General features: G+C 40.0%; 1 protein-coding gene across 3 annotated transcripts; it reads left to right on the top strand.

Annotated features, from left to right (window-relative positions):
* Positions 1-2,379: 2,379 nt before the first annotated feature.
* Positions 2,380-22,158, top strand: ccdc142 (coiled-coil domain containing 142). Of its 3 annotated transcripts, none has more exons than XM_062524915.1 (14): positions 2,380-2,752; positions 3,198-3,326; positions 3,584-3,683; positions 6,671-6,732; positions 6,843-6,900; positions 6,999-7,124; positions 9,893-9,979; positions 11,604-11,762; positions 14,349-14,509; positions 14,607-14,726; positions 14,868-14,982; positions 15,080-15,257; positions 20,072-20,283; positions 21,409-22,158. In XM_062524915.1, exons 3-14 carry the CDS (start codon positions 3,593-3,595, stop codon positions 21,651-21,653), a joined length of 1,614 nt encoding a protein of 537 aa, XP_062380899.1. In that variant the 5' UTR covers positions 2,380-2,752; positions 3,198-3,326; positions 3,584-3,592; the 3' UTR covers positions 21,654-22,158. The 3 variants fall into 3 exon arrangements, with proteins under 3 accessions (XP_062380899.1, XP_062380897.1, XP_062380898.1); XM_062524913.1 differs by having other exon boundaries at positions 6,999-8,621; XM_062524914.1 differs by lacking the exons at positions 2,380-2,752; positions 3,198-3,326; positions 3,584-3,683 and having other exon boundaries at positions 6,419-6,732; positions 6,999-8,621.
* Positions 22,159-22,499: the final 341 nt, after the last annotated feature.

Here is a 22,499-nt window from a genome sequence, read left to right as displayed (position 1 = left end):
AGGGAGTGACCTGGGACCTCAATATTAAAATATATAAATTTAGTTGCCTCTTACACATCTTGCCCGCACCATGGCAAGCAGCCCTGACCATCCCCTGAACCGGGTTTTCACCCTCCCATCTAGCCGCAGATACAGAGCCCTGGACTGGAAAAAAGCGCACTTTAAGACATTTTTTTTACCCTCAGCCATCACTGCACAAACTCCGGTGCCAATAATCCATCCCCTCTATTCTTTTGTGTTTATGTTGTTTGCACTGTCCACTTTTGCTCGCACTGTGTTGAGGGGGAGGGGAACTAGGGGGTGTATGGTGGTTGTCACATTATATGTTTATGTTATATGTTATGTGTGATGTGTGATAATATGTATGAGACTGTGATGTGAGCATCAAATGCTGCTGTCTTTTTTATGGAATGTATTGACGTGTGAAGAAGAATATCCTTATAGGACAATAAAGACTCCATCTATCTTTAAATTCTCAACCGCCTGGAGAGCTGAAGAACTGTCTGTGTGGCCTTGAAGGTGTGGCTACAACAATGTGATTGTGCCCGTTCAATCATGCTAACCTGTAGCCAATATGCCAGATTACAGGTAGGCCTGCTTTAAGAACAGAGTGAAAAGGAAAAAAATAATTCCAGCTATAAACATTCAATAATACTGGATATAGCCAATTAAAATAAATGTGCAGTGAGCAGAATTTAAGCATGGCTGCATGTGACATTTCTTAGATTAAAATGACATAAGCCTAACAACTGTTTTGAATCAACCCTGTATGTTAAATCATTTTGCAGAATGATGCATCATCATATGAAAATTGTGAAAACACGTGAAAACAATCTCTGACAACACACTCTGCCACTCGTAGCTGATAAAATGACAAGCCTAAAGCTTTGAGTTAAGACTGTATGCAACGATGTGACATAAAAGCTGGTCTCTGGTAGCCTAAAAGTGACATCACCCTCTATCTGTCTCTCATGGTCTGTAGCTAATTATGCTTCCATGTGTGGCATTCTGAAAGGTCTTTATTCGGGACCATTATCACTCGTTTAATTTTGGAACCTTGCAGTAGAAAGGTATCGCTGTTGGCGGCAAAAATGAATCCCCACTTCTGACAATGGAATTACTTACTCCTTTAAAGAGTATAGCCTATTTTTTTTATTATTTTTTTATTAAAGATGTGGTTGCTGTAGGCCTACTGTATAAAATTAGCTTGTATTTTTTAACTGGTGTCATCTCTAAAGTTTTAAGCTTCAGCTTAAGTATCATTTTTAAATGTTTATTTTTTATTTTATTTGCAAGGTTTTATTTGCTTAACTTGTTAATAAAGTAGCTGTTGATGACTAGTTGTGTGTTTATTTGCAAGGTTGTGTTCGCTAAACTTGTTAATAAAAGTAACTTGTACTTTTAATGACTAGTTCTCGATTTGTGTGTTTATTTGCAAGGTGTGTCTGCTAAACTTGTTAATAAAAGTAACTTTTGCTTTTAATGACTAGTTCTGGGCCAGCACAGCTAGGCCCGGGGATCCCGTTTACACTCAGCAGATCAGTTTTATAGTGTGTGAGTAAATGCTCGGGGACCCAGTTGACACTCAGCCAACACTCAAACAATATTATGAATGATTTGTGTATGGGCCACATCTGGGCCAGCGCAAATTCTTTGTGTCAGTTACAGGGCCGATCTTGGCCTGCAGAAGTGGGCCAGTTGAGGCAAGGGAGTAGCCCAGAACAGAAGTGAACCAGACACGTTTTGCTATTTGGGATAGAGCATAGAGGGAACATACAGTATTGTCTGATCAAGTTGATGTAGCAAAATAGCACGGCAGTAATCATCAACAGTAGGCCTATATCAGTATGCACATGCGTACCGGGTTGAGAGTAAAACAAAACCGTATTAGAAACCTAAAACCTATTTGAGATCAGTGTGCACAACGTGTTGAGATTGAACGTGCCCACGCATTCTCAGAGACCGTGGTTGCCAGATTCACAATTTTCTCGGTAGAATGGGCTAGGTTATAGGCTAATCACGGTGGTGGAGAAAGTTCTGCATCGCCTTAGGTCGGCGATGGAGCAACAATAAATAGTTGTAGATCCAGTTGTGCAAGCGTTTTGCCTCTTTAATGGCTCTGTTCGAAACGGTAAAAACTGCTGCCATCTAAAGATATCAGCCTGAAATTATTTTCTGCTTTCCCAATCATGTGACTTCATGTGTAAGGAACTAAATTCCCCAGATTCGTCAGGTTTCTGTCTCAGCTGGATTGATATTTCATCTCACTTTCAAGCAGCCACGGTTGTGGTTTTTTTTTTTTTGTGCTTGAATCAATATTGGGCAAACTTGGCAACATTGACTCACAACAAAACCTATATGGATTGGCCATCTCCGTTGCATGGCAGCTTACTACCAAGCCGAAAACCCATATCCTATTTAGCGCTAGCGGTTACTGGTTAAGGATTAACGCTTTAAATAGTGTGCTAATATTGGCATGTAAGCAAAGCGCTAACAATGTTTGAACTGTTCAATACACGGATATGGAGGTTTAGTGAGCCAGCTAGCTAACGTCAATTAGCTATCGGTAGCATAACAGTAATCTCTGTGAGATATCCAAGAAGTTTGCATGGCAATTCAGACCTGACATTATGATCGGATCTTAGCCACTTCAGAATTGGTAGGCTACGTTATTTAGTTAATCGCGTATTGTCTTCATAGGAAAACATGGATGTTCTCGGCTAACTTCTGCGACATCATCTAACAGCTAGCGGTAGGTATGGCCTGATGTTTCCCCCCTTCATCTAAAGTTATGGTAAACCACATATTTACGCGTTAAACCGATACAGGGCAACGTTGCATGTTCACCTAATACCTGTCTGCGTTAACTCTGGCTAAAGGCTAAAAGCCTCTGGCTAAAAACAAAACAGACGCAGTAAACCAGATATCTCATTCAGTGTAACGTTAACAATTCAGTGAAATTTCGGCGTTACTGAACTTCACCTAACTGGAGATGACTGATTGCTTTTGACGATAGCCTATGGAGCACAGCTGTGTGCAGAGCGCTTGTGAAATAACCTAACGTTACTCGAACATTTACAAACACTATGTGCAAGGCATTAGCTTGGTCATTTCTGTTAGTGAAATGTCCTCCAGATACAGACATGTAGTGCTCTTCTCAATTCCCTTATTTGTTAATTCTTCCTTCCTATTCCTAGGTCCTCCCCTCTCTCATGAAAATATGAGGGAAATGAAAAACGAATGCAACGACGATGGTAAGATCAAGTCCCACATATCAATGTCCCTCAAGTCCTGAACCATCAAAAACTGAAAACCGACATCAGCTGGTAAGTGATTACAGAAAGAAATAGCTTGTTGCAGCATTATAAATCACTGTAACACACATACATAAACATGCATTCACATATTAGGCATATACCTGCAAGGGAAGAATCTTGCCATCTGGGATATCCCTACTTTTGATGGATGCTTGTTTTGCAGATTTGCAGTGCTTTTTGTTTGGTGCTTTGTTTTTGCGAATTGTTTTTTTAGGCACACCTAATGGTGGGGTGGTATGTTTAACAGCAATACATCTATTTTTTAGGGATAAAGAATGTCCCTAATTTCTATCACCTTTCAAGAAGGGCAGAAGAATGTCACACAATTGGACCAGGGTGGCATGGAAGGATTACAAGAGGGTGCAGGTTGTATCTAATTTAGATGCGGACGTTTAGACAATAAATACATTCCATCGCCAGTGGGATATTGACACATTTCATCACCCCAACACACACACACACACACACACACACACACACACACACACACACACACACACACACACACACACACACACACACACACACACACACACAATATACCTTTTCAATTACTACTTTTTGTTTATTTTACTATCATTTCATTACTTAATTCCTGTTATGAGTACATGGCAATAAATGACTTCAACTTCAACTTGAAATTGCACATGGTCTTGATAGCTACAGAAGCATAGCTGGCTTGGCATTTGTGTATATCCAGTCCATTCCAGTGCAAGACTGCACCCAGTTTGGCTTGTGCATTGTTTTCATTTCAGACCTTCCCTGAAAATTCCATCGAAATCCATCCATAACCTTTTGAGTTATTTTGCAAACAAACAGGCAGACAAACAGACAAACAGAGCGTTCTTTCAGTGTGTGTGTCTGTGAGAAAGAAACTGATATTGTTGGTAGACTGAACTTCTGTTCTATAATTAATAGAACATAGTGGATTCCTGCATAGCATAGGTTAACATGTAGCATTGTATAGACTCACATTTGCATAACATGCTCAAAAGCTATTGTAGCCTAATTGTAAGGATCCCTGACTGATGATGTTCTCACCATTTGTGTTGCTTTAGTTCAAACCAAGTACATTGTAATAGTCAGGCAAAAACAACATAGTAAGAGATATTCGCCTTTTACTGGTGCTAAACTGTCACACTTAATGGCTAAATGTTACAGTGAACTTTTTTTTTTACGAGCGCTGTAGCCTCTTTTGTTTTGGTAGACAAACAATCTCACGCTAGCTCACTTCAAATTTAAAGTCCCTCCTTTCTAGTCTGGTTTTCACCATACTAAGCTCAATCTTTTAAGATTGAACATTAGTCTGGGAAGGCTGCGCTTTGTTTCTACTGCACTTCGCGTCGCTTAAGTTTCATTATCGTCACGTCACCGGCCAATAGCGTGCCAGGACTAGAGTATGGCCATTTCTGATTGGAGCCAAAGGTTCTGGCAGTAAACAGAGGAGATAGATCTGCTGGTTTCCAGCCTGAGCTGCCTGGCGAAATTCAAATTCCCCAGAAGTTCAGGCAGGGTTCACCCAGCCTACCTCCTTTCTGCATAAAATCATTAGGCTTCTTCAGTTATAAAAGTAAATAAATGTTTCCTGAAAAGAAAGAATATAATCTATAATCTTATAAATGGTCTAAAATAAAGAATATTTTAGGGGGTAATTTACACTAATTATTCTTCCTTTAAAGATATGTAGATCCTGTGTATTGAATATTCAGCGGGGAGAAAATGTATTTGATACCATGCTAAAGTTGCCTAAAAAGAGGAATATAAAATCATCATTTGACAATAAACCTTAATGTATTAATTCAGACAATGAGTAAAAATAAAACCGCTATGTTCACCAACAGCTATGGTGAAGGGTATGCGATGATGTGGGGCTATTTTAATTCCAAAGGCCAAGGGAACTTTAAACAGGAAGCATAATATCCTGGATCCATGAAATAGCTAGCCTGGTCCTAACCATCCCATAATACTACCATTTCATTTCGTATTATGGTCTGGCATTTCTTTGCTCTGAAGCGCTTGCAGGAAGCGGGAAGTAACGCCCAGTTCTGGTTTGAATTGATTGGACAGCTCTCACCCAATCGGCGATAGTTACTCATAACAACATAGCGCAGGCGTTTAACGTCATCGTCACGAGCGCCCTCCCCCTTTCGCCCCCACCAACCCGTCTTTTCGTTTATTGGCTGCTTTCTGGAGGGGGGGCGTTCTGTTACAATTCTACCGAGCAGAATGCTCCACAGAGGAGCACGGCCAGACTCGTAGTGGAGGCAATCCTTGGCCGGAAGTACGTGGATGGCTCGCGAGGCTATGAAATAGCTGGCCTTTAAAAAGAAAAATCTGCCTGCCCCTATGTTAACCCTATGTGTTAAATGCCCATAGGGTTACATAGGGGGTCAAATACTTCCTTCCCATAGCATTTAAGGAAAACATTTATTTATTTACGATACCTTCTTCAATCACAAAGAAAATTGGTGTCCTTGGCGGTTTGATTTTTACTCATTTTTTGAATTTAAGGCATTAAAGGGATAGTTCAGGTTTTAAGACACGAAGTTATATGGGTTCCCTGTCAGCAACGTTGTGCATCAGCACTGACTTACCCCCCGACAGCGTCCTGTGAGCCGAGATCCAGCCGGTTTTTGATCGTTTTTGATGCTGAAGAAAGTAGTCCGGCAAGTTTCTGGGGTCACGAAAGTAAAGTGTTTTTCTTCTCAAAACCATATGCGTTCAACAGAGTGATATATTTGCACCACAAAAACGTTGTCCAGCTGTCAGTAGCGCGCAGTGATAGGAATCGCGAAAAATAAGTAAGTGATAACGAGGTTTGAATTTTTCCTGGACAACGTTTTTGTGGTGCAAATATATCACTCTTTTGAACGCATATGGTTTTGAGAAGAAAAACACTTTACTTTCGTGACCCCAGAAACTTGCCGGACTACTTTCTTCAGCATCAAAAACCGGCTGGATCTCGGCTCACAGGACGCTGTTGCGGGGTAAGTCAGTGCTGATGCACAACGTTGCTGACAGGGAACCCATATAACTTCGTGTCTTAAAACCCGAACTATCCCTTTAAGATCAATTGTCAAATGATGATTTTATATTCTTGTTTTAGCATGGTATCAAATACATGTGCTCCCCACTGTAAATATTTGCTAAATAGCTGATTCCAGAGCCCAGATGTTTAAAGTAGCTTTAAATACTGAAAATTAGTTTTGCACAGCATAATGTGTAAACTGGGTCATGTCTGAAGTAAAGCCATTTAAAGTAGTCTTTAATTATAACGGGAATGCTGAATATCAAGCTGAATATGAATATCATGTTTTGCGCCAAGAATGATCCTAATTTATGTATTTTTGTAGGACGTTTGGAGCCGCATGTTTGTATTGAAGGTCCAGATGGAAGTGTATCAGATGATGATTTGGTAAATATTGGTTGTGTCTTTGCTATGGATTCATGTTTCAGACAGTGCTGTTTCAACCCTTCACTCAATTGTCTTACAAATGTCATTGTATTTATTTCATTTTCTTCCAGAAGAAAACAGGAGTATTTCCCGAAATATTGTCTGAAGAACACCTTTCCAGAGACAGTGGTATATCCTTGGAAAAACAACAAATAATGCACATTTAAAACGTCATAACTTTCAAAACATGGTTCATGATTTAAATCAAATATGTTTATCTTTTACAGCCTCCTGGTGTCAGACATCCATCAGCAAGTCTCTTCAGAGGGCTGAGGCACTTCTACGCACTCGGCTGAACCCCAGCCGCTGGTTGCTACGGCAAAAGGAAGAAGACGGCAGCTGGGACTTTGAGAGTGAGAACACATTTGTAGCATGCCAGAACTTGACCTCCCGTTCCTCTGCTCGCCTTCAAAGCATTGAGCAGACGGTGGTGGACATGAGCAGCCATTGCCATGTCCTGTGGGACCGTGGAAGACGGCTTCGGCCACGTGGCTGTATCAAGGGACTGTCATCTACTGCCAATGGGGATGCCTACTGCCACTTACAAGCGTCTGCTTTTGGCGAGCACTATGGGCAGCTGCAGTTATTACTGGAAGAGCGATCTAAGCTCATTTTCCTTCATGAGTATTCCCAGCGCTTACGTGTGGCGAATTGCTTTGTGACAAAGCTCTCTGTTCTACTGGACCATGAGCGGCTATTGTTGGTTAATAGAACACAGAGAGCAAATAAGTCCATTTCGATGTGGAACCTTGGCCTACAAGATTTAAGCCAAGAGCTGAGAGTACATTTGAACCACTGGGATGTGCTTTGTGCCAAAGCTCACTCAAATGTATACTTGAGGAAAATCCTATTCTGGTGGAAGGAACCCCTTCACACAATGTGTCAAACCTTTCGAATTGTGGGGTTACAGTCACTATTCCTGATGGAGCAATGTATATACATTGCACTCTGTATCCTGGCTACTGAACACCTCATCCATGTACCAACGGATGCTTTAGAGGACCTGTTAGCCTCCGTACAGATCTTCAACCACACTGTTAAGGAGAAGTTCCAGCACAACACAGCAGCTTGGAGAAAGCATGTCATTCTACTCTCAGACTGGCCTTACTTAAGTAGTAGTTTGCCTAGAATAGGCCCAGAACCCAGGACTTTCACAGTGTTTCAACTAATAAAGATCTTGGCTGAACAAAGAGGGCAGATCACGGCAGGACAGCTCTGTCTCTGGACTTCTCATCAGAGTGATGTCATCACTTGGTCTGGACTTGGTACAGAAAACAACAGTTTTGATTGGAAACATCCCGAAGAGATTTTATCAGTTCTCTCAAAGCAGGCTTTAGACCATAGTTCCACTGGGCAACAGGTTGAACTAGACAATCTTAACTTGCATCACAACAAGGCCACCAAAGATCTCCGACCTTGCTCTTGCTGCACAGATCCTCCCTTTTGGTCTTTTGTCCATAGAGATTGTGAGTGTATAGAGATTCTGTTCCAGGCTTTAGTATCATGCACTGACTTGCTGTTACCACAGACTCTAAAGCCACCCATGCATGGCCATCTGGACACCACTGAAACCCTCTTGGAAGACTGTAAAAGACTTGGTGTGAGAGAGCTCCAGCCACTGTCTATCTGTGGAACGCAAAAATCAGTTCAGTGGAGAGATTTGGTCAAGACAGAATTATGTTTGGAACTTTTCTCCCAGTACAAGGAAATGTTGTGGATGGAGTTCAGCAATGCAGCCATGAGATGTTTCTTTTATCAGGGACATCACAATGTCATCGGAAGTATGAATCAGTGGAGGGATCACATGATGTTTCTTTTAGTCATGTGGCTCACTCATGGTCTCAGAAGAGGTACTAGACACTCACATTTGTAATCATTTGTTTAGCTCCCTTAGCACAGTTGAGATTGCTGTGTGTGCGTGTGCAAGTCAAACCAGCTAATAGGCTAACTGAAATAAAACGAATCCAATCTCTAGGTATGGTGAAGGGTATGTGATGATGATGTGGGGCTAATTTAATTCCAAAGGCCAAGGGGACTTTATCAGGGTGGATGGTGTCCTGGATCCATTAAATAACTGGCATTTAAAAAATAAAAATCGGCCTGCCTCTATTGGAATTCCAACACATTAACATAGTCGTTCCAATACTTATGACACCTGTATTTTAAGGAAAACATATATTTATTTATGATACATTATGCATTCACTGAAAATTGATGTCCTTAAAGGGATATTCCGCCATTTTTGGAAATAAACTTATTTTCCACCTCCCCTCGAGCAAAACCATTGATATTTATCTTTTCCCCGTTCATCCAGCCATTCTTTGAGTCTGGCAATACAATTTTTAGCTTCTGCCAAGCATAGATCATTGAATTGGATTAGACCAGTAGCATCTTGCTTGCTACCATCATGCTTAAAAGTGACTAAGATTTCCGTACTCTCATCTGGCGTAATAATCGAGGGAAGTTGCAAACGTACCATGGGCGCAGTGATATCTGAAAATAGTCCCCATAGGCAACAAGCAGTAGTAGTGCGTGATTTCACTGCACCCATGCAACTTCCCTTTATTATTACGTCAGATGAGTGTGTAGTTCCATGTCAAATCAGCCTAGAAAAACGCCAGGTTTCATTTTCAGTTGGTCTTATTGCACTTTTTAACTTGAGAAGAGACACGTTTTAAATGGGAAAATTACCAGAAATCTTAGTCACTTTTAAGCATGATGCTAGCAGGCAAGATGCTACTGGTCCAATCCGATTCAATCATATATGCTAGGCTGAAGCTAAAAGTTGTATTGCCAGACTCACAGAAAGGCTGGATGAACGGGAAAAAGGTAAATATCAATTGTTTTGCTCGAGGGGAAGTGGAAAATGAGCTTATTCCCAAAAATGGTGGAATATCCCTTTTAAAGATTGGACATTTCCTCATTTTTTTTTATTTAGGGCAATATTTAAGCCATTATTTAAGGCATTAAGATCAGACCGGTTCTTGCGCACGCAAGCCATTAAAAGTAATGGGTTTCGTAGTGTATGCAATGTGATTGGGCCTTCAAGGTACATTTTGGTTGTACTACCACAGTGTTCAGTATATTACCTGTTTAACTTAACCATTTTTTCTCCCCCCAGAATTCATTCCAGTTGAATGTGTAGAGGTTTTGAAGGGGCTATGTTCACAGATGTTGTATAACACTGCCTGCATGCACTGGGATGAAAGTAAGTAAAACACATCTTGGAACCTGTACACTGTATTCTTTCTCAACAGCTGTTTAGTAGCACAAAATTAGTCTATGATGGATTGTAAGTATGAGCGCAAAGACATAAGAGATGATTTGATGGATTAGTGAGGTGTCGTTCAAACCTGCTATTCCTGTAGAAAACATGTAGCCCAATTACATGCCTGCAGGTAGGCCTGTTTTAGGCCTACCTCCATGTTTTCCCTATTAGAATACAGTTACACGAGTAGTCATACGACCAAGTATGGTGAGACAAAATAAAACGTGGTGCATTTCTAAGCAGGTAAGAGGGATAACTATATTGTGTGGCGCAGTAATATCCTCACTCTTGCACTTTCAGTTTCACTTTGAAGTGAGGATATTACTGCGCAGAGTCTAAGTGCTCCCAATGTTATTCCGCCACACGATATAGTTATCCCTCTTACCTGCGTATAAATTCACCACGTTTTATTTTGTCTCACCATACTTGGTCGTGTGACTACTCGTGTAACTGTATTTTAAAAGGGAAAACATGGAGGTGTTTGGTCGCTTCTAACTTCATCTCTGTTTGGATCCTAATGAATGCATTGGGCTAGCTAAGTGCTATCAAAGTTGCGCCGCGCGCTAGAGCCAGTGAGTGCACGCATTGAAAAGTGAGAGGTATGTATCAACTCGACTTAATTAAGCGAATAACATAGTTTAATATGAAGAAACGGTGAAGTGTTCCTTTAAGCTTATTGAATAACTTCCTGACAGCATCTGCATCATCGTATGACATTTGTAACAATGTGGCTCAACAATCTCTGTTGGCCTATAAATGACATCATGCTCTGTCCTCCACTCTGTTGTCTGTAGCTAATCAACATCAGCCTAAAAGCTTTGTAAGGCTATATGTTTAGCCTATTGAATAACTTAATGATATCGAAGACAAACCATTTTGCCTGTAGTCAGAATTGTTGTTTATTCAAAGTCTCGCTAGATCTATGATCTATGCTAGGCTGGAGCTAAAACTAGTGTCGCGAGACTCCGAGAACAGCTGGATGAAATGAAGAAAGTTAAAAATCAATTAACTCAAGGGGAGGTGGAAAATTAGTTTGATTCCCCCAATGGTGGAATATTCCTTTACAGTTAGTCAAAGTCTTCTTGAATTAAGTCAAAATTATATTTTGAGAGAGCGCTAGGTAAGTCTCTTCATACTAAAAACAATGGCAAATAGATTTTTTTTTATCTTAATGTAATGTAAGATTAATAGCACTTGGTTAGGTTTTATTTTTTGCAGTGATCAAACGCATATCAAGATGGCCAAGGTACCTGCGACCTACTTATATTACTCATGTCTAAGTACTAAGGTGTCAATCACGCCTTCAAGGGGCTCTTGAGGTACAAAGACATATGATTAGTATGGTCTGAGGCTAGCTGGTTATCATGCTATGCTTACTTTAGGGGGGATATCTGGACAACACAGGGCAGTGTTTTTTGGTCATTGCATCACATCTGTTGCACATACTCATTGAATGAGTAGGAGAATGAATGTGTTGTTGGTTCTGAAACCAATAGTTGCAATGAAATCAGTAAGTGAAAACATCTTGACAGTGCTTGACAGTGCCCATCGTTATGTGTTTCAGTAATATGTGATGCATTGGGGTATAGTCTGAAGGACAAGTGTCTTCCTGGAGCTATGGCGAGGACCACCATGGTGAGAACTGCCACCACAGAGCGACTGGTCCAACTCTTTAACCCCCTGTTCATGATGCTACAACACTTGAAAAACAGGCTACGAGCAGGTAACTCCATCCAGGCCATATCTGTGAATTGTATTATAGAAATGTGTTCTCACATGCCACTTGTCTTTCGGTATGCATTTTGACTCAAAGTATTCTGTTTGTCTTAATCGACTGGTGTCTTGTGTGTTTACAATCTAAATGTAAAATCTTGTCAGCTGTTTTGGCCCAGGGTCTTGGGTCTTGGTCCTCTGCTCTTTTCCCTGTATATGCTTCTATTTGGAAACATAAGTCAACAAACTTTCACAGATATGCAGATGATGGCCAATTATATATTTCTGTGGAGCCAACTAACCCAGGTTGCTCCCTTAACTCTTGCTTAACCTCCATCAAACAGTGGATGAGGGTCATTCCACCTCAATTCAACGGATTTTAGAGAAAATTTCTGCTTGACCATCTCAGATTTGCTTCAAACTTTTACCATCTAAAGAGTAACCATTTAAACTAACTTAGCCAAAATATTAGATCGGTATACCTAATACATCCAGAGAAAAACATTTTTGAACATGGTACCCCCCTTCTGATTTTTGGCACATTGGCGCCCTCATCTAAATCTGCAGCAAAGTTCAGATGTCATTATCTCAAAAAGTGTTCAAGCTAAAGACTTCAAATTTTCTGTGAATAATGATTGCTACCTATAGATTCCACATATTCATTCCCAAGTTGTATGTGTTGACACTGACTGTGTTTCAATCTTGTGAAATCAGAAGAAAAATTGCAGATTTCTTTCACACCCCCACATTGGGTGCCCCATTACACAATTTGTAAACAAAATGTTTGGCAAATGGTTATGTCTCTCTACAGAAGTGTTTAAGCTGTCTTTGAAAAAGTAATGAAGAGGTGTCTATATTGCTTTTTTGTTGGAGGTATTGTAACACAAAACTGAAAAACAATCAATTTTGATAATATTGTATCTCCCCATTACAGAGGTATGACAAGCTATACCAATGAATTGAACACATCTCCAGAAAGAGTATGGAATGGGCTTTCAGACTGTGAAATTTCAAGATGGTATTATGGCTATGGTTATTGAAATGTTATTTTTGAAATATTGGTCTACTATAACAACACATTGCTGATATCCATGAACAGTGACATCTAGTGGCATTAAATAGTGACAGCAGCAATTTATTTCGGAAATACAGGAAATGTTTTATTAGTTCATCACTCAGCAAGTAAATGAAAATATAAATCTTTAACAATATGAGACATAAACATCTGATAACTTAGGAATAAGACAAGGATTATGAAATCATTAAATAATAGCACAAAAAAGCAACGCTAATTGTTGTAATAGACCAATATTTAAAAAAATGTTTTTTAATAACTGCAGCCATAATACCATCTTGAAATTTCACAGTCTGAAAGCCCATTCCATACTCTTTCTGGAGATGTGTTCAATTCATTGGTATAGCGTGTCATACCTCTGTAATGGGGAGATACAATATCATCCAAATTGATTATTTTTCAGTTTTGTGTTACAATACTTCTAACAAAAAAGCAATATAGACACCTCTTAATTACTTTTTCAAAGACAGCTTAAACACTTCTGTAGAGAGATATAACCATTTGTCAAACATTTTGTTTACAAATTGTGTAATGGAGCACCCAATGTGGGGGTTGAAAAAAAATCTGCCATTTTTCTTCTGATTTCACAAGATTGAAACACAGTCAGTATCAATACATACGGCCTATGAATGAATATGTGGAATCTATAGGTAGCAATCATTATTCCCAGAAAATTTGAAGTCTTTAGTTTGAACGCTTTTTGAGATAATGACATCTGAACGTTGCTGCAGATGTAGATGAGGGCGCCAATGTGCCAAAAATCAGAAGGGGGGTACCATGTTCAAAAACGTTTTTCTCTGGATGTATTAGGTATACCAATCTAATATTTTGGCTAAGTCAGTTTAAATGGTTACTCTTCAGGTGGTAAAATTTTGAAGGAAATCTGAGATGGTCAAGCAGAAGGCATTTGTTGAATTGAGGTGGAATGACCCATGAGCAACATTTTTAAAAGCTAAATGATAACAACACACAGGTACTTTTGGTTGGACCGAAATCAAAGCAATAGAACAGTGGAGATTGACAGGATGCCGAATGGGAGAGAGAGCAGAGGTGGAATCCGGAAAGGACCATGGGGTGGGAATCGCCCATGAAACGCCATTTCATGAAGATGACTGCGGTCAATTTCAAACATTTTTGGCTGAAGTAGCGAGCCTAGCATGGGCCCTTGAAATGAATGGGGGCGGGACTTAGTCACTCTCCAGTTATATGTAATACCTCCATGGTCTTTGGGAGCATATTGTAAAGTTTTGAGTTCCTGGGCTTTATTGGTTTTGCTGCCGTAACACTGTTAGGGTTAGAACAATTCGAATAATAATGGTAACAAAAACAATATGATTCCCACAGCTTCGCTGCTAGGAGCCCTAATAATGAAAACAAAAACAGTAGATACCTGATAATAGTATGAGAAGAAGAATCAGCACTATATCAATAGGGTTCCCAGATATGTGCTGCTTTGTCCTCTGATAGGTTAATTATTTAATTAATTAATTAATTAGTCACTGTTTTTCTTTTCTTGAAAAGGTAATGGTGGCCGAGTGGCTCAACTGCAGATCCTTGGTGCACTTTATAGATCGGTTGCCACTGTGCAATCGACAACTTTCTGGGTCATGAGCAAGGCATACCAGTTTCTGTCTTCCTGGTACATCAACAAGTTCCTTCTCATCACCCAAGGAGACCTTGTGGTAGGATTGTTTCAGTTCCCTGACAAAAAAAGATGGGCATCTAGATTTGATCTATTCGATACCAGATGATATGCGTTACTAAACATTTTATTGGCAGGTTCTACAGGCTTCATTGAAAAGAAATGCACAGGAAGTAGAGGATTTAAACGGTAAAGGAGGTCATCCTGTCATTGCACCATTGACAGCACAGTTCACAAGAGGAGTAGCAGACCTGCAGGTAACCCTCAGTAAATTTGCAATGTATCTAGTGATAAACATTTTGTAGTTTGTCATAGATGGAAGTCTTTAACGAAATGTTCACTTTATAACAAAATAATGCACTTGTTCACTTTTTTTTAATCGTGTTGGATATACTCAGGCTTTTTCTAACGGGATTCTGAGGATTTTCTCCATGGATTGTAAGAAGATGTCTATTGAGATTTTTGAGCAAACAATGCCATCAGCAAAACACTGGAGGGTCAATTACCAAACAGGTAATTCACTTCAACTTATGTAGGAAGTTTTGCATTTTTGTTTAATGGAAAGTAAAGTTGCGTCATACTCATTTAGAATATTCACCAAATCTCTTAGAATTACCCAGCAGCCCGAGCGAGTATGCCACATCTGCAGCCCAGAGTGTAATTGGCCAGGTGCTTGAGGGAGTGCAACATTTGCCTGAGGAGGCGCGGGTCGCAGCTTTAACTGAAGCCATGACTGTATTCATGGAGGCTTGGATGGAACACATTCTCAAGCAGAAAATCAAGTTCAGGTAGGGATGTGTTATTGCCTCTGTCAGAACCTCTGGAGGTTCTATTTTGATTCCTATCTGTTGCTTCTGTGTACAGTGCCCCACACCATTTTGGTATTTTCCATATTTTCTGGCCTATAAGTCACTCCGGAGTATAAGTCACATCAGTCAAAACATGTCACATGAAGAGGGAAAAAACCCTATATAGATCGCACTGGACTATAAGTTGCATTTATTTAGAGATTTCTTTCACAAAAACAGACAGTGATTATGTAACTGGACACAAAGAGACCAAAAAGATTGAGAATTCTTCGGGGAATGTTAATGAAGATGAAGGAGTGAATGGCGGCAAGCTGAGGCACATATTAAAAGAATGTGCAAACTTTCGACGACACAATGGCCCAATCCCAAAGTCCGGACTCACAGACTCAAAGACTTTGGTGTGCGTTCTCGCGAAATTTGTAAGGGCTTACGGTTGACCCTATGTTGAATTTCAAAGGGCGTGATGATTTGAGCACACACTTTCCGAGCCCTTTCCATGAGTCTGCATCGGTGCAGACTTCACCTAAGGGAATTACCCACAGTTCAAAATGTTGTGATATTTACCGCGGAGACCATAGGAAAATCCGGAAATTCCAACGGTAAACGACAGCACGAGACACGTGCATGGTGCAAGTGTCAGCAATGTCTTTGTTATTAAACATCGCCAAGGTACGTGAAAGTAAAGTGCTGTCCCAATCCAATTTATACCTGTCTGAGCCTATGTGGCCTCACACACTCACTCACCTAGCACCTGAGATCAAATAACTCTGTGAGTCTTTAGTCCTTAGTCCTTATGGCTCACTTTGGGATTCAGCCTATACTAAGGAAGCTACCCTTATTTTCAGGACCGCTCACATGCCTTTTTTAGCCAGTATTTAATCTGAAAAGGTTAGAACTAGCACATAGAATAGGGTGACCAGACCACTGTTTAAGTATGGTCATAACACTCGCCCAGTCATTAATCCATGTAGAAAGACTAGCCTAAAGCGTCCGGTGTATGATTCTGATAATGAGTGTGCGTGTGTGCGAGCGCACGTGTCAGTCAATCATAACAGTCTACATAATATTTGCAGCATACCTTACACAATGTCCTACCAGGATGCGATGCGAGCAAACGTTAGCGATAAAATGTGTTTAGTTAGATTGTTTTCAATTGGAATGTCCTGACTGCATCAGCGCAAGCATTTTGAGAGAACTGTTGGACATTCTTTCTGTCGCTCGCTTTTTTCAGCTTTGAAATGATTCAGCGCAGACAGATATACAAGACAGTAGCTCACCCGGATCTTATCAGGACATGGTGTTGCAGTGTCTCTGTATGCCTCGTCATAGGCCATCTGCATCGTTTTAACCGTTAGAACAATGCTGAAGAAAAAGTCATGATTCTCAAAATAACCTATGGCTGTGATTTTTGTTTACTAATGTTTTCATGCATGTCTGGATAACGGGTGAAGAATATTTAAGAGACAGACTGTGCATGTGTGTTTTAGGCAGTGCAGGCCCTAATCTCTGACTGAAAGTGTGCATAACTTGTGCATTTACATAGCAATATTGAATACATTTCCTAAGGGTTACAACCCCGGACCCCCCCTTAACTTTTGGCCTTAAGTAGGCCTACAAGAAAATGTCTGACCTGTCACCAAGTTCACCAAGCTCACTATCTCATTCCACAAGCCTAGAGTGCCCTCTCGTGACTGTAGACAGTAATGTCAACTCCCTGGTTCATGGTATTTTAATATAAGTTGCATCTAACTATAAGTCGCTGAACCAACCAAACTAAACACTTTTTTGCCTTTACTTTGTTCATTGCAATGCAGTAAAAAAGATTGTAGAGAATCATTTGTGCACGTCATGTGCGCTACCACGCAAACAAGTCAGGTCAGATCAGCTAGTGTCACAAATATGGAGTGCAAAAAGTGTCAAAAAGTAATTTCTCATCACTAAATAAAAATGGCCATTTATTTCTGGAAGGCACACACCACATATTTCTGTAAATGGCTCAGCCCCAAAGTATACCTCCACCTTGGTTCTTATATTGCCATCTTCAGGACAGTCAGGTCTACACAACCGTGAAAGTCATGTCGAGCTGTAAGCTTGCTGTGGTGAGATACACGTCGAAATGTAGGAATTTGTATAGTATGCATAGTATTTATACATGATATTGTGGCAGATCTGGGTAGCCCAGACTGTGCTGAAAAAAACAATATGTAGCATGTGTGAATGGCACTTACAGTGACCAGGATAAATGCTTCTAACTAGAGGTAGTGAAAATGCTCTTAAAACAGCTTAGGGTTCATAGGGTTAAGTAGCTATTCTCTTTAGTCAACACTATAGTATGATCAACTGCTAAATTTAATTATTGTGTTGTTTTGTTTGTATGTCGCTTTGGACAAAAGCATCTGCTAAGCACCACCACCACCACCACCACCATAACCATAACCATAATTATCTGATTTACCTGGCTACTAATTAGGATGAGCTGGTTTACTAAATGGTTGGATCAAATATTTGGCAGGACTTTTACTTTCTGAACTTGGGATGTTCACCTCTGTCAAGTGTGTGTTGCTATGGACGAGGGGTGACCCTATCCAGACCCAAAGCATATAGTAAAAACTGTTCGGAATGCTTGGGGTCTGGATAGGGTCACCCCTCGTCCATGACTCTAGCTTATGGTCATAACTAACTTATCTAAAACCAGTAGTCGAGATGAGGGGGGATGGCATCCCCCTTTGGAATTGATATGGTCAAAATCATCCCCCCTCTGAAACGGCCATCCCCCTCCCCATCCCCTGTAATTTTTCAATGAATGTGGAAATATCACCACTATCAACATTTAGCTTTTGCGCACATCGAGGCTAAAATACTGTGGACGAGGGGCATGCTCCTCTATTGTCACGGCAATCAGCGACATATAGAAGCATGCAGCCTTCTTTTACTGTCTATGCACACGACAGGTGATTTCATTCAGCAGCATCATGGCCAAGCGACAAGCAAAGTTTGATCTAAGGGACGTCGGCTTTATTAAGAGGACAAAAAGTTGATGAATTAGAAAAAGTACATTTATACTCAAACCTGAAACGCCCAGTCTCCCTTGTTTGCTAAAGTGAAGGTACCTAGCCCGCTAGCGAGAGCGTTCACTCCAGCTGTTTCTGAACAAACTTGCCATAATGTAATTGGAAAGGATAGGCTACCGTAGCGGCTCATGGCGAGCTAACGCAATGTTGTCCAACTTTTTAGGTCATCTTATTGAGAGTGATGTATGAATGCATCCTCACTCACACGAAAGAATAGTTTTGTAGTGTGTTGTTCTGCAAATAGACAATGTCACGAGGTGGCTGAAGAGACGATTGTCTGAGCATCTGTTCATCTTTAGAATTATTATTCCACTGTGCAGGTAGCTTAGGCACAAAGAATACGCTTTTGTTTTGCATTTTTAAAGGTAGAACGTAAGACTGAGACTGAGCTTCAAAGTATCCCACCAACATTTTTGTGTGGCAATTAAAGTTTCTGTTCTAGGCTACTGTATGGTGGTAGAATTCCAGAGTGAAAGCAAAAAGTCTCAACTTTTTTCGTTGGTTCCATTTAACTTGGCTAGATTGGTAATTATAACAAGTCATCGTTGAATGCATTAAAATTTATGTCTGGTTCACTAATTCAGATCTGATAGATTTTTAGTATATTTAAGTGATAATGTTACTCTGATCTGGGATCAATTTTAGCAACTCGACGTAGACATGATCTTAAATGTTAGTGACACATAAAATGTACATGAATTGGAAGAAATTTAGGATTTGCCAATGTCCAGCAGGTCACGCTATAAATGGACTAGAATACAGGAAATTGCATCTTAAAAATTAAAAAATGTCTGGCGGAGGACCCATAACAAGACTAATACCCAGATGTGCATTTTAAAATCCACCATCCCCCCTGCCATTTTTTAACAACTCGACTACTGTCTAAAACCCACATAATACCAGATTTCCCCTTTAAAGGAGCATTTCACCCATTTGCATTAAGCTATTTATTGTTAGAAACCCAGTCATATTTTTTAATGGTCGTGCATCATTCCCTCATTTTCCCCTGAGATGGGAGAAAAAAGCAGAAAATTGACTTTTGGGTCATGTGAATAAAAGCCAACAACTCCCAGAATTCCCTGCCTTTCACTGCCTTACCAAGTCATCCACCAGGAAGTAGACAAGTACACAGAAGGACTCATTAATGTAGCATTTTGGCATTAAGAACGATTCTAAAATTAAAATGATCATTGTTTTATGTTGCACTCAATCTTGTGGCCATATATCAATGTTGCTGGTCTTCAAAAGGAATTAGCGAAATAAATCGTGAAAAAAACAGCTATATATTTTAGTCGCAACGCTAGCGCCCCCTCTTGGAAAAATGAGGAAAGCGTTTGTAGTTTCACCTACTCGAGAAAATAGGACTTCCTCCTTTCAATGATGTAAAATGACGATTTTTACATCATTGAAAGCAGGAAGTCCAACATTGAAAACCGTATTTCTCCCGTCTCAAGGCAAACTGAGGGAATGATGCACGGCCATTCAAAAACATGACTGGTTTTCTAAAGATACAAAGCTTAATGCTAATCGGTGAAGTGTCCCTTTAACCCTTCAACCATCAACATTAATAATGTGTAATGAAACTACTGCAAATGTGTAAATTGTAAATGTGTCAAACAGGATAAATAATAGTAAGTTGTTAAAAAGCCCTCCTTAGCTTATCACTCGAAATGTACTATACCTTTTGAAATTCACTAATCTCTCTGCTCCTATCCTTCTCAGCATCCAGGGAGCCCTGCAGCTTAAGCAAGATTTTGACCTGATCCGAGACCTGATCCGGTCGGAGGAATATAGCTTATCGGAGGAGCTGCACCAGAGGTTGTTGTCTCTGCGTGTCTTTCAGCAAGTAGACAGTGCTATTATGTGTCTGCTACAGCAGCCCATGGCAAAGCCCTACATGCCTTCACAAGCCTGGGAGCCCTTTCGACATTGCTGTGAGTCTTCAACAAAACCTATAATGCATCTAAATATTTTATTCATAATTTTCTTAAATGGTACCAAATTAGTGCCAAATTTCTAGAATTTGGCTAGAAATTCTGCCCAATAATTGTCATGTTCCCTTTAATAATGGAAACATTGTGTTCAAGGGAACAAAAATATTTTTCTTTAAATTCTTTAAATTGAAACAAAACTTTAACCTCTGCATATGTGTGTTTAGTATTTGTTAACAATGTTGTCTAGCGAAAATTCGTAAATGTATGCATATTTTGGCAAAGAGAGAAATGTTGCAGCTGGGTCAGATCACCCTGCACTCTGCTGTGGCAGTGCTCTCGAATGGGAGATAATAGTAATGCTCCAATCATGCAACTTTTATATGAAACCAGTTAGGCTACAATAGGACTGGAATCCCCATTTCATCTTAATCCTTCAGGACTGAGAAATACAGTACATATGAATGGACATTACAGCATTCCTAAAACAACATTGTAAGGGTGGCCCAAGACTATATAATAATATTCCCCATATATATTTCTATCACCCCAAATTATTTTACACCAGCCCACTATCTATTCTCCCCTCCAACAGCACTTTCTATTCACCCCTCTAACAGCGCTATCAGCATTGTGGTGCACCAGGGGGCAGCACTGTTGGTGTTGGTCTGAGCAGATTTTGAGTTCCATATTTGTTGCCTATACTGCCATCTTGTGTATAAATAGCGTAACTGGAATCACGGAGCTCATCGATTTGTTTTTTAGTAGTAGTGTTTCATTGTCCATCAAACACAATTCTTCCCCTCTTTGTTATAGCTCTCTCCAAATGGTGAGGAGTTTTTTTATGTTAGTTTTCACCTCATGGACTTCATTCCTGTGTCCTAAGTCAGGTGTAGGCTACATTGGGTGTATTTGCATTCATAACATGGACTTCTGAAACATGACCAGTAACCTAAAAATTTGAAATTTATCCAATAAATTAAATGTTATCTGGGCATCAGACTGACTAGAGTTTTAGAAGCGGATTATGAATATAATATGGAAAAAATTGGTTGCATTAGATTTACTGTGAAAGATAATCAGGATTTTGTTTCAATTTCTTGACATTTTGTTTTGTTCCAACTCTAGGCCCCAGCATTACACAAGTGGACCAAGCTGCTGGTAGTCTCAACAACTTGGATAGCATGGATGTTCAAGCAGCTTGCCACAGCTCACTGACCCAGGCCCAGAATTCTCTCACCCCAGAGCTGGTTTCTGCATTGCCTGACTCTTATCTTCCTCTGGCTCAGCAAGAATGGTTAGATCTGCGCATTCATAATAGTTCCCGTTGGAAGCTCCCTGGCTTGCACTGTTTAACCAGGTCAGAGCCATGACATGACAATGCATTGCCAGCTCAATTACTCTCTGCAGCCCTCATTACAGTTCCAGTGCCTTATTGTAGTGTTGAACTAGGAAATACTGCTACATATGAACATGGCAAAACTATGAAAGAATCAGTGTCACAAGTGCCTGATTGTAAAAATAAAAACTGTGTACATTCTGGTTGGTAGTCATAATAGCTAGTCACCTAGTTTTCTGTCTTTATAGGAAATACCTCATTGGTTTATTTTTTTCAGTTATTCTAAATCTTACATCAAAAACCTTTTTGGTGCTTATTTTAACATAAATTGGTTGATGTTTATATACCTAATGCTAAATCAAGTCCATCATTTATCTTTTTTATAAACCCTATCAACAATTAAATGCCATTTGACATCTTATTTTATAAGATTAGTTGTGAGATCAAAGTCCATGAAACTCAATATAGACTATTTTATATTTCTACATGTTGTTTTTGCATTCATGAATGGACAAATAAATAAATACATCTGTGAGTAATTTTATGTTTATTGCTTTACTATTTTATTATGACTGCCGTGTAAGCGAATTGACATTCATATAGGTTTAGTCAGATTTGTATTTGTTTATTTATTTTCCAATAATTTTGGGTCAACGATTCCTGGGACACTGAAAGACCAGGCTGCATGAAACTTGGTAGGCATGTAGCCCCTGTGGACCTTGCTTTGTGCACTGGTGCACAGTCATGTTGGAACAGAAAGTGGCCATCAAACTGTTCCCACAAAGTTGGGAGCATGGAATTGTCCAAAATCTCTTAATGCTGAAGTATTCCTTTCAGTGGAACTTATGGGCCAAGCCCAGTTCGGGGATGGCCCCTTCCT

Source organism: Sardina pilchardus, chromosome 21 (assembly GCF_963854185.1).
Source record: "Sardina pilchardus chromosome 21, fSarPil1.1, whole genome shotgun sequence".
Lineage (NCBI taxonomy): Eukaryota > Metazoa > Chordata > Actinopteri > Clupeiformes > Clupeidae > Sardina > Sardina pilchardus.
Note: the sequence above shows the minus strand (reverse complement) of the source record. Positions and strands in the feature narration are given on the sequence as shown.

Coding starts and splice junctions, on each gene's coding strand:
- ccdc142 (XM_062524913.1), top strand. CDS start 3,593: ATGTCCCTAATTTCTATCACCTTTCAAGAAGGGCAGAAGAATGTCACA. Junction 6,733..6,842: donor GTGTATCAGATGATGATTTG/GTAAATATTGGT, acceptor ATTTTCTTCCAG/AAGAAAACAGGAGTATTTCC. Junction 8,622..9,892: donor CACTCATGGTCTCAGAAGAG/GTACTAGACACT, acceptor TTCTCCCCCCAG/AATTCATTCCAGTTGAATGT.